Source organism: Enhydra lutris, unplaced genomic scaffold (assembly GCF_002288905.1).
Source record: "Enhydra lutris kenyoni isolate GAN:26980312 unplaced genomic scaffold, ASM228890v2 scaffoldscaffold27, whole genome shotgun sequence".
In the NCBI taxonomy this organism is placed as follows: Eukaryota; Metazoa; Chordata; class Mammalia; order Carnivora; family Mustelidae; genus Enhydra; species Enhydra lutris.
The window spans coordinates 5755097-5767896 of record NW_019154111.1 but is presented as its reverse complement, the minus strand read 5'-3'; the positions used below and the strand labels follow the sequence as shown (position 1 = coordinate 5767896).

The window sequence follows — 12800 nt, the reverse complement described above, 5'->3', positions numbered from 1 at the left end:
GTTTGCTTCTACACAAGACAGCTGCTAGAAGCCAAGAAATACCACCTGATCGAATGCACCCAGCCCAGTGTACCAGCATCATTAGAGACCTAGCAATGCCTGGAAGAGGAGAGCAGGTGTCTTCCCTGACACCATCACCAGAGATGAGGAATGTGCTTCGTCTTCCACATCTTCTCCCTTAACAACTGACTGCACAATTCATTCAATGAAGTAACTGCTCATCAGATACCTTCCGAGTACCAAGCAAGTACCAGGAACACATAATCACACTTGCTCACAGCCAGCTCCAAATAGAGAACAGAAAAATAAATAATGGCTGAAATATAAGGGCAAGTGTGACAGTCTCTACAAAAATGGCAAAAATGAAATAAACAAACAAACAAAAACGGTGCTATGAAAACATAAAGGCTGACAACGTCCAGGGGGGAGAGTCTGGATGACACTGGGTTGAGTCTTGAGGGATCAGTGGGAATGTGACCAGTGGGGTCGACAAGAGGGTGAGAGAAGGCAATGGAAACTCTGAGTAGGGAAGGCAGTGTCAGGCGTGGCATGGAAAAGTCACTGCCAGAGCCACACAGACAGGGAGCAATGGGACAAGGTGGAGGAGGGAGGGAGGATGAGCCCAGCCCACAAAGGACCTCAAAAGCCACACTCAAAGGTTGGTTTCATTCTACAGAACAATGAGGGACTGTTTGAGATTTTGTAATAGGGAATGAATCTGAACAGAAGTGAATATTCTTCTTGAATCTTTTAATACCTTCATCCCATCTAACTCCTTGGAGTCCTGACTTTATGAGTACCCTAATTACCCTCCAGATAAATACTTCCACTCATTAGTCCCAGAAACCAGCTGCATTAGATTTGTAGTTTGTCCCTGTGCTCTTAAAGATTATAATCTCAAGCACATTTGCTGAGTGTAACAGACGTATGAAGAATAAACGAACAAAAAGAAAATAATCCCCCAGTAAGTTCGACGGGTAGGAACCCACTATCATACGTCATAGGAGCACACAGCCTGGGAAGTTGAGAAATCCTCCCCCAAAACTTCCTGATCACTTAAGGTCCTGCCAGCCTCTTACAGCTCCTGGTTTGGAATAATAGAATTGCAACAGCAGCTAAGAACAATATCTTACTATGAGTCAGGTCCCGGGTTAGGCGCTGGTGCAGAGTCTCATGTTTAATCTTCACAACAAGACATGGAGTCAACGCTGACTTGTCCTACTTTTACGCACAAGGAACCTAGGGTTTGACCACATTAAGTAGCCTGCCTCTAACTGGTCCCTGACATAGATCTTAAAGTGAGGTCTGACTGCAGAATACATCACCTTCATCCCACCCTTAGCATATGTTCAACAATTTTATTGTTGGTTGTATACATTTCTCATGTTCCCCAGAGGATAGGTTCTAGGAGAGCAAGGTGTACATTTTTTTTCCTTTTTTTTTTAAACTTATTTTTTTAATATTTTATTTATTTATTTGATAGACAGAGATCACAAGTAGGCAGAGAGACAGGCAGAGAGAGCGAGGAGGAAGCAGGCTCCCTGCGGAGCAGAGAGCCCGATGCGGGATTCGATTCCAGAACCCTGAGATCATGACCTGAGCTGAAGGCAGAGGCTTAACCCACTGAGCCACCCAGGCACCCTACATTTTTTTTTTCTATTTCCTTCATTGTCTCACCTGTGAACTCAAGAACCACTAGGTGAATGAATGGCTACACTTTAAGGCACTGATCATATGTGATATAGGAGTTCAGCCATGGAAGACAGTCACTCTCCAGACAAATGGGCAAACAGCTTAACACTCTAAGCCAAGAAAACTAGATCTTGAACAAATATCATACAGATGGCATTGGCGATCAGCAAGAAAGGGTCACCCAGAAGGCTCGGTGCCCTGGGAACGCTCACCAAAATCTCATATGCATGTGGTCAAGGGACCGGACTGAATGTGGGTTGACAGGGTGCCCAAGAAGGATCTGAGGAGAAGAACGGTCAGAAAAATTCTTCCTCAGGAAAAAAAAAAAATGACATGACCTGTTAAAACGACGGGTTTCCTGGAATTATCAACCAGAAAAGCCCACCTGATTTGCAAAAAGATGCCCTGCTGCCCCATCCACAGGGTCAAAGAAAGCAACGACTACCACTCAGTGACAGCAAGTTCCCAGACCACCTGGCCAGGGGTAAAGAAATGTGCCCCCCGCCCCTTTGCATTTCCCCACAGCCCCAGCCCCAGGCTTTACGTGGAGCACATATGGGACTAAAGTGGGGGCCGACAAGAGTGTAACACACACTCCGCACCCCCAAGGAGCCCAGAGCCATGGTCCCCAGTGCCGTTCTTGCTCTGGATTTACCGTCATTGACGCTGTCACCGGAGGTAACGTGGGTGAACGGTGACTGGGCCCGAGGCTCCTCACACAGGGAGTAGCTGTGCTCGGCCTGGATGAGAGGCGCGGGGGATGTCGGGCACGGCTCCACCTCCATCGACACACTCTTCTCTGAGAGGAAAGGGTCATTCAGGAGCTGACCCAGCACGTTCTGGGAAAACTCATCCAGGAGTTCTGAGAAGTGCTACGAGACACAAAAGAGGAAGAAGTCTTAACCATGACCTGAGAGTTACCCAATATCCTCGGGCAGATCCATCATCTGCTGCTTCCGATGAAGTCACTTACATACAATGTCCAGTCACCTGTGGCTGGGGAGCAAACTACCCCAAAGTTTAGAGGCTTCGAATAACTACAATTTATTATTCTGCACTACCCTGTGGATTGGCTAGGCACACAAGCTCATCTCATGTGAGCTCCTTGAGCTGGAAGGTTGGCTGGGAGCTACGTGGGGCCGGGCCAGCTGAACGCCTGGATCCTTCCTTCGGAGACTGCGGCAGGCTGACATTCTTCCCAGGATGCCAGAAAGACGCTAACAGGGAGGAAAACCAAAGCTGAATGGCCTCAGAAGTCGCACATCAACACTCCCTCCACATTCTTTTGGTCAAAGCAAGTGACAAGGCCAGCCCAGAGGCATGGGCTGGAAAAATGGACTCTACCTCCTGACGAGAGGAATGGCAAAATCACAGCAGACAAATGTGGGTGGAGGTCAGTGCAGATCACTAGAGGCCATCACTGGAACTATCTACCACATTTTTCATTGGGAATATTTTTAAACACACTATCCTGTATTTCTACAGCATGAGGGTACTATTTATAGCAAGGTGCCAAGTTCAAAAGCATCAGAGGCCGCTTCCCTCTGCTCTCCCCACCACTTAGACTGTTCCTCTGCAGTTTTCCCTTAATTTCTTCTCATCCTCCATCTCCACTGAGTCTCCACTGAGTCCAACACCACTGAGTCTCTAGCCCACACCATGCAGTGAACATGATACAGGAATGGTCTACACACACATTCACAGGGACTCCTGGATCCCCTGTTCCACAGTCCCACAGGTACAGCCCCAACCTCTCTCCCTCACGGATAGGGGGATGTTCATGGTATGAGGGTATGTAGAACAGGGTTTTTTCAATCTCGGCACTATGGACATTTTGGACCAGATAATTCTTTGTTATGCGGGGGAGGGGGGCAGTTTCCTGTGTTTTAAAGGATGTTTAGCGCCTACTCAATGCTAGTAGCACTTCCCTAGTTTTGGAAACTGGAAATGTCTCTAGATTGCCAAATGTCCCTGGGTTGGGGGAATGGAGGAGGGAATCATCCTTGGTTTAGAACTACCACTACCGACTACATTAAAAAATAATAACAATGTGATATGGTGAGTGCTGTGAAGTGTGTAAGCCTCCCGATTCACAGAACTATTACCCTGGGGCTAATAATACATTATATGTTAATAAAAATAATTAATACAAAATAATAACAACAAAATTAAATTAAATATGAAAGTCCCCTTTGGCACCAGCTGCTAGAACCATTTCATCTTTCTTAAGCTTCCTGAGTTACAGACTAATAGTGTCATCTTTATTGATTAAATTTTAGGGACACTTCTGGTATAGAAAGAAAGTTACAAAAGCAGATACAACAACTGGAGAACTGATTGCAAAAGGTGATGCCTAGGGTAGGCAAAGAAAACTCTTGAGATCCACAAGCATACTAAGCCCTACGACTGTAGGTCAGGGAAGGTGTTCTGAAAATGAACACACCTTGGGGATGGGAAGGAAGGCGGTTAGAGCTCTAAGATTATGGTAGTTCTAGGATACAACTTCTCCTTTAATAAAGGAGAGAAGGAGACAACACGGAAGAGGCCCTTGTAGGCGAGGTCCTCAGAGTCGAGTTTTGCCAACATCACCAACATATGTGGCTGCATCTCATTGGGACAGAATACAGAAAAACCACAGGCTTGAGCACAGCCTGACAGATATCAACCATCTACAAGAATAAGAGAGGCGGGGCGCCTGGGTGGCTCAGTGGGTTAAAGCCTCTGCCTTCAGCTCAGGTCATGATCCCAGAGTCCTGGGATGGAGCCCTGCATTGGGCTCTCTGCTCAGCGGGGAGCCTGCTTCCCCTCCTCTCTCTCTGCCTGCCTCTCTGCCTACTTGTGATCTCTGTCAAATAAATAAATAAAAATCTTTAAAAAAAAAAAAAGAATAAGAGAGGCACTTGGGGATGAATTCTCTGCACACAAACACATTTAGAACTGAAAAGCCCCTAGAAGCATCTAGGGCAAGAATTCCCAGAAGTCACCTGCCTGCATCACAATCACCAGGAGACTTTGTTTTAGTCATTTTATAATGAAATATTTAAGACATTCAGAAAAATTATAGAAAACAGTACCACGAATAATTATGTATCCATTCCTTTGGGGAAAATCTTATTTTTCCATGTTTTCTGCTGCAACTTTTTTTTTCTTTACTCTTTCTTTTTTAAATAAATAAAACATGAAGGGACTATTAAAGCTTCCACCCATTTCCCTTCCTCCCTCCCAAAATTAACCAACACCCTGAACTTGGTTATCATCCCCATTCAGGTCTTTACATTCTTCCGACATATGTATATTTCCACTACATACATAAGAACACTTTAAACTTTAAATAAATAGTACCATCCCTCACACATCCTTCTGCACCTTTATTCTCTCCAAAAACATTTTTTAGATTCATTCATGTTTATACATGCAGCTCTATTTCATTCATCTGAACTTCTGACTTGTATTCCATTGTATTTACCTATTTCTTCTTTTTTTTAAAGATATTATTTATTGGGGCGCCTGAGTGGTGTAGTCCTTAAGCATCAGCCTTCGGCTCAGGTCATGATTCCAGGGTCCTGGGATCAAGCCCTACATGAGGCTCCCTGCTCTGGGAGAAGCCTGCTTCTCCCTCTCCCACTCCCCCTGCTTGTGTTCCCTCTCTCAGTGTGTCTCTCTCTGTCAAATAAAGAAATAAAATCTAAAAATAAAAGATTTTATTTATTTGACACAGAGAGAGAGTACAAGCAGAAGGAGCAGCAGGCAGAGAGAGAAGCAGGCTCCCGGCTGAGCAAGGACCACACCCGGCAACTCAGGACTCGATCCCAGGATCCTGGGATCATGACCTGAGCTGAAGGCAGATGCTTAACTGACTGAGCCACCCAGACACCCCTTTATCCGTTTCTTTTTTTTTTTTTTTTAAGATTTTTATTTATTTATTTGACAGACAGAGATCACAAGTAGGCAGAGAGGCAGGCAGAGAGAGAGAGGAAGGGAAGCAGGCTCCCCGCTGCAGAGAGCCCGATGCGGGGCTCGATCCCAGGATCCTGGGATCATGACCCGAGCTGAAGGCAGCGGCCTTAACCCACTGAGCCACCCAGGCGCCCCTATCTGTTTCTTCTTGAGAGATATCTCAATATCTCATTATTATATGTGATACTATAATAAACATTCTTGGAAATGGTGGGAAATTAAAAAAAAAAATACAAATCCTCTGACCCACCTTTGGAGGTTTTGAGTTGTTCAAAAGCATCCGTATGAAAACCACCCCCACCACCTGTGGTTCTAATGTTCACTTCAATTTTTCAACCTCCAAAGGGTGACCCCAACCCTACTCAAAACCCCCACCCCCACACACCCCACTTTACAATTAGTTCCCTAGAAACTTACAATGTCCCTAGAGCCTGCGCTATGCGCAAGTCAGAGGAAGACTCATGGCTTATTGAGCCACCATGTGTTAAACCTGAACTAGGTATTGGGGACGCAAAATAATAAGGAAGACAACAGAAAAGCCATGCCTTTCCTGGGCTTGCCATTTAGGCCAGTGCTTCTCACACTCTGATGTTCCCATGAATCCCCTTAAGACACAGATGGTGACTCGCAAGTCCAGTGGACCTGGGGGTCTGCATTTCTAACCAACTCCCAGTTAATGCTGCTGGTCCACAGACCACGCTCTGCAGAGCAAGGAGCAGAACACCTGCAAGGCTAAGGTTAAGAGCCAGGTTTCCAGACTATAAGATCACTCGAAGTCAGGGTCCAACTCCCTCAGCAGGTCCCCAAAGACAAATTTCGTGGTTGCCTGATGGTGAATATTCTGCAAATATCTGACAGAGTTCCTTTTGAGGCCAACGTTCAGGGAGCAGAAAGAGAAATAAGTAACACGACATTAAAATGCAAACTCAAGAGCCGAACTCATAGTCCCTGTATTTCCCAGCCACAATTCTGTCCCCTGAGTGACAATGTCCACTCTGGCCAGCCGTGCTGACCCTGCTATACCTCTGGAATCCCGTTCTACCCTGAGCCAAGGCTCTCTTTGACTGCCATGCTTTCCCACGGAAGCCGCCAGGTTGGGCTACTCAGCGGACACAGTTTTCCTTTTCCTGAGGAGTAATGAATGTTTTCGTGAACATCCCCCAGATAACCAATAATAAACCTTCTCTAACGCTGCTAACCATCCCTGAACTCCCTCTACTTTGGGTTTTGTAGTAATTACCACGTTGCCGAACAATGTAGCCCTAAATGATAGACAGTCCTGAAGAACTTGCAGTCATTCCTGAAGGCAATATGCTAACCTCCCCTCTGGGAAAAGAACCTCCTTGGGAGAAGGACCAGCCAAACCTGACTGCCACCCACACCTAGGAACTTGGCAAGGTGATGAGCACTGAGTAGGTCCCGGATATCTGTGATTGAAAAGATATCGTCCCAACTTGTCCCAGCCAGGTGCTGTGACTCAGCCCAGCTGATCAGTTCCTGCTGGGCCTCCATGGCAGCTGGGGGCTCAGGGGCTCAGCAGACAGGCCACCATCCCCCCGCTGGTGCAGGGACGAGGCCAGAACGGGCCCATCATTCCTGGTAGCTGCTGAGAGGGGCATATGGTCTTGGAGCAAAGTGAACCTCCCCAAACAGGGAGCCTTCCTGCATCCTGCAAACACTTGAGCAAAGGACCACGCACGTGAATCTGAGGGTTATGAAATGTTAGTTCGCACGGCATAATAGCATTTACCATTCTGCCTAAGACTCTGGTCAAGCTGTCTGAATTTACAAGGTATTTTCATAGCTCTCCCCTCAATGAGTGCCCACAAGACCTCAGTCGCCTACTACTTGAGTGAGGCCTTGAACTGAGGTCCTCTTATTTCAAACTGACCGAACTTGTCCCCAGTATTTCTTCTAGAAAGAGGTGCTGGAGCTTCATGATCCAAATGCATGGAGAAGTTCCATCGGATATAACGCCAGGAAGCTGCCACTGATCCGTGATGAGGGCGTGGATGGGACCAGGTGCCAGGCCATCTGGAGGAGAAGCACTTCACCTATTAGACTCCCAGAAAGCGAGCGAGGTGCTCTCCTATCAGGCAGACACATGTCCATTCACCAGTGAGAAAATGGGGGATCGGGGAAGTCAGGTGCATTGCCGAGGGTTGGGGCCACAGGTTTCAAAGTCCACGCACTTTCCACTACAGAATGTGGCTTCACTGAAGTCTGTCTCTAAAGCCGATGGGGGCTTGAATTTCAAAACATTCATGTAGATTTCACAGCCCGTCCACTCATCCACCACAAACAGAGTCTTCCGCACTCAGTGTAGAAACGTGCGGGGGAGTTGCTAGACGGGGAGGCTCCAACATCACTTCCATGGGACGCCAGCAGTAATGATAATGGACAGGCCCTTGCCGTCGGTGCACGGTTCTGCCCAAGGGTTCCCGGTCCCATCACTGAATCTCTGGGTTGGAAGTAACCGACTGACGGGGTTGAACCCCTGCCTCATGACAGGAGTGATCCTCGCCCACCTCAGTGAAGAAGGCCCTTGGCAACTTGCTTTAAGAACCTGTGTCAAGGGCGCCTGGGTGGCTCAGTGGGTTAAGCCGCTGCCTTCGGCTCAGGTCATGATCTCAGGGTCCTGGGATCGAGTCCCGCATCGGGCTCTCTGCTCAGCAGGGAGCCTGCTTCCCTCTCTCTCTCTCTGCCTGCCTCTCTGTCTACTTGTGATCTTTCTCTGTCAAATAAATAAATAAAATCTTTAAAAAAAAAAAAAAAAAAAAAGAACCTGTGTCAATGGGGCGCCTGAGTGGCTCAGTCATTAAGCATTTGCCTTCCGCTCAGGTCATGATCCCAGAGTCCTGGGATCGAGCCCTGCATCAGGCTCCCCGCTTCGCAGGAAGCCTGATTCTTCCTCTCCCACTACCCCTGCTTGTGATCCCTCTCTCACTGTGTCTCTCTCTATAAAATAAATAAATAAAATCTTGGGTGGGGGGGAAAGAACCTGTGTCAAGGTCTCATCTCCTCCTGATCTAATACCCAACATTTAATATCCTCCAACCCGGCCTCAGCTGTCCTGTAAAGTCTTGCCTCCCTTGATTCCAAATACTGATACTTTTACTCCAATGCTACTCGTGCCCTTATTACGGTGATACAGCTCCAGAACCAGACTGCTCTGAGTTTGGATCCTGGCTCCTAGCTATATGGGCCTCAGTGCAAGAGGAGCTCAGGTCTCTAAATTTCAGTCTGTTCCCCCTGTAATGTAAACAGAACAATAGTAGCAGCTTCCCGTTGTGAGGATTGAGTTATATAATGCATGTCATACCCCCAACACTTCACTGGTATAGCAATCAATTTTTTAAAAAGTTCTTTAGGGAAAAAGAAAAAAAAGAACTATAAAAATGAAAACAATTAAATGTTGGCATCTGTACTTGCACACTGGTTTTTCATAGTGTTCTTTCTAGAATATCCTTTCATTTTCCCATCCATTAGGAAACTACCTAAAAAAAACAAAAAGAAGGAGAAGAAGAATCTATTTCTTTTACAAGTCATCCTAGACAGACATAGCTTGTAATAGGCCTCTTATTTCCCTGACCAGCTTCAACACTTGGGAATATGTATCTCTTAATCAGACACATTTTTACTCTTCTTTGGTGTCCCTCTCATTGCCAAGTTACTTAAACATTTTACCCTTGGGCCTTATAAACTCCATAACCAAGAAGTGAACATTTTCAGCCAGCTCCCTCTGAGCCCAGTACAGACCACCGATCACATGTCCTCCCCAACTATCTCTTGTCTCAATTTATTCTCATTCTACAATATCCCAGCCAAACCGTGAACAAATCTCCTTCAAAACCTAGGCCTCCCTATAATCAAGAAAGAAGTGCTATCAAATGTTTAAAACATATATCCATGAGTTCAGATCAGATCAATTAAGAGAAATGCTTAACCAGACATATATCATTTACTTTATAAAAAAAAAAAATTCTGAAGCACTGACATTGTGTTTGTAGGTCATTAACCAGCTGTCAAAGGAGCACACAAGAAAGTGTGGTTTACAATCTGGGCAGCCTGCTGCCGCTGACAATTGCCCCAAGAACTGAGGTCATGGGGATGAGAAAAAGGGAGGAGGAGGAACACAACAGATTCATCATTCTTGAGCTCAAACAACTGGTAGCATAGAGCTGGCATCCTTGTACTTCTGCTCGCCATGAAGTTTTGCTCCTTCCAACAAATACAGTGAGCGGCTACCCTGAGCAAGGGGCTCTACCGGCCCTATTTAGAGGGTGAATGAGGGTCATCTTATAAAGAAATCATGGTCCTGAGATGCCATATGGTTACCTGAAATGGATATCCTGGGCCCCTCTGGAGCAATGAGCTCAGAGAGCATGTTCAAAGCCATGGTGCCCTCCCGAGGTGGGCTGGACGGCATCTTCTGGGTTCAAGCTAACAGGAGCAACCAGTCCCTGCCTGGGCTTCTCTGGCCATCACACCCTCTCTTCTGGATTCAGTTTCCTTGTCTGGAAACTGAGTGTGAGTGTGTGTGTGTGTATTTACGGGGCGGGGAGCGTGAACAACTGGACTTTGGACTTGATTTCAGTGGTTTCTCCCCTCTTCTGATCTCTGGACCCTTTTGAGACTCGAATGAAAGCTTCCTACAGAAACAGGCCCACAGATGCAGATTCCTGGTGGCTCCCCGCCCCCTCAAGCCTGTCCAAGGACAGGAGAGGAGGACTCCATGGATCTCCCGTTAAAAAACTCCCAGCAGGGACGCCTGGGTGGCTCAGTTGGTTGGGCGGCTGCCTTCGGCTCGGGTCATGATCACAGCGTCCGGAGATCGAGTCCCGCATTGGGCTCCTTGCTCCGCAGGGAGCCGCTTCTCCCTCTGCCTCTGCTGCCACTCGGCCTGCCTGTGCTCTCTCTCTCTCTGACAAATAAATAAATAAAATCTAAAAAAAAAAACAAAAAACAAAAAATCTCCCAGCAGAGGCAATAGTAACAACACACAAATAGTTAAAGGTCATGGCTATCAACACATTCAGCTCTAATACCCTATAATTTTCTAAAATGTTACAAGCAATACAAAATGCAAAAGCTTTTCAAAACTTAGGAAAGGGAGGGAAATGCCCTCTTTCTGCTTCTTGGGCTTGTTCACCCTGTGTTACCTAGTCTAGGGCTGTGAAGCTGAGGAGGCACCGGAGGAACCCAGCGAGGCAACAGCACCTGGCAGCTCCCTCAAGAGGTGGGGGTGGGGGGTAGAGGGAGAGTGGGGGGCAAGGCCTGCCCCGTGCTCCAGCAGATGTGCTCAACAAAGATTTTATTCTCCAGGCCTCCTGCCTGGAACAGGGCTGCCTTGGCTGACCGCATCTGGCTCAAGGCTCACTCTCAGGCAGGGGAAGAAGGGTTTTTAGTGAAAAATTACAGCTAGGAGCTTGCTGGGAGCACAGAATGCTTCAAAGACTTGGAGCCTTGGACAGACATAGGGGACATGGTAGAGGCAAGCTGACAATCCCCAAAGCCTCAAAGAAATGCCGAGAAATAATTCTGAGGGCACAGCTCAAATTCACTTTAGAAACCAAGGTTTCCCTCCAGCAAAACACACAGTTGGCCAGTACTGGACAGGAGGGAGAGAGGGAGGAGAAAGGAAGGAGGGTGGGGGCAGGAGGGAAGAGGAAGGAGGGGAGGGAGGATGGAGGGGAAAGACAGATGGCCTCCCCTTTCCACTCTCCCAGGGGCCACCTTCAAGGACAGTGTTCCTTAGACCTGTGTGGATCTTGACCTGCAAACAGGATACAGCCTGATGCCTAGTAGAAGAGAAAACTGGCTTTTCTGTCAAAAATCCCAAGAAAATAAAATACTCACAAATCAAACCCCAATACAGTGAAACTTCAAGGGTGCTCAGTTTTTTGCTGGTACCAATATTAAGGTCTAATACATATTTCTCTAAGTAAAGAAATGTGGGGGTTGAGCTTTAGAATTCCTTATTACACAGGCAGTTTGAAGGGTTTTTTTGGGGGGTTTATTTTTTGTAAAGTGATATATGCTTCACTGAAATTTCACAAGCAGTAGCAGAAATTGTTTCTTAAAGAGACAAAACATCCAGCCGTTGGTTTGTAGTACCCAGATGTGCCTCTCTTTGTAAAAAATAAAAGGTATGTGAAACAGGTCAGTCCAATTATAAAGGCATTGGGGGATGTCTATGTAAAGAACCCTACTAAAAATCCACTGGTAGGGTATGTTCTATTTTTTGTAAAAAAGAATCACCCCTAATTTATTTATTATAGAAATATGAATTTTTATGTGATATTTGTTTCCAGGGAGATGCACCAATACTAATCCCTTTTAAACGACATAATTTTTCATCATTAAGACAAGTAATGATGCATTTTCTCCAAATGCAATCCAATCTTGACGGCCTATAGCAGGTCTTCTTGCTTAACGGTTGAGGTGAAAAACTTCATTATTTTATTTTATACAAGCAAATTAGCTAATGAGAGGAAGGGAGAAACACCCCATGGGTGACTTCTGGTGGGTGGCAAAGGAGAGCTCAGAGATTCAGAATTAACTAGCCCAAAGAAATTCAATCTGCCTAGTTCTTGGTTTATTCATATATATACCTGCAAATGTCCCCAAATGTGCTTCTTAGTTCTTCTGGAACCCAAACCAGCCTTAGCCTGGTAGAAGGCTTCTCATTCTCTGGCTTCACAATATCTAACCAGTCTCAACGGGAAGAAAAGTTATAAGAAAATATAATAATTAATAATAATAATACGCCATCTTGAATGCATAGTGCTTTACACAGGACAAAACACTTCCACACCATTATTGTATCTGATCTCGACAAGATCCAGAATTATCTAGAAGGTAGGGATGGGGGCTGTGGAGAATGGGGGAGGAGGTCAGGATTCCTGGCTGCCAGTTGTTCCCGTTTAGTTTCAGCTTTGCCTGCTGTCCCCTGAACACAAATACAACCAGAACTCAGTAACCAGATTCCTGATTGCCAAACGCTTTTGGAACTGTAATTTGGGCCCGAGACCAGGACAACCCCTCAGATTGTGGGAGGAGAGCCTCGGGATCCTTTTAGAGCAGGCAGAGCAGTTCCAGAAATAACATATAATCCATATCAGATGGAGGAGTCCTCTTTGATTTAAGAA

At 46.2% G+C, this 12800-nt stretch overlaps 1 protein-coding gene across 2 annotated transcripts in view; it reads right to left on the bottom strand.

The window, feature by feature from the left end:
• LOC111151973 (cAMP responsive element binding protein 3 like 2) overlaps nucleotides 1-12800 on the bottom strand; it is a 104935-nt gene that overhangs the window by 39330 nt on the left and 52805 nt on the right. For both annotated transcript variants that reach the window (XM_022510225.1, XM_022510224.1), the window contains exon 2: nucleotides 2348-2564. In XM_022510225.1, coding sequence (XP_022365933.1) covers nucleotides 2348-2564 — 217 coding nt within the window. The remainder of the gene's footprint in view (nucleotides 1-2347; nucleotides 2565-12800) is intronic.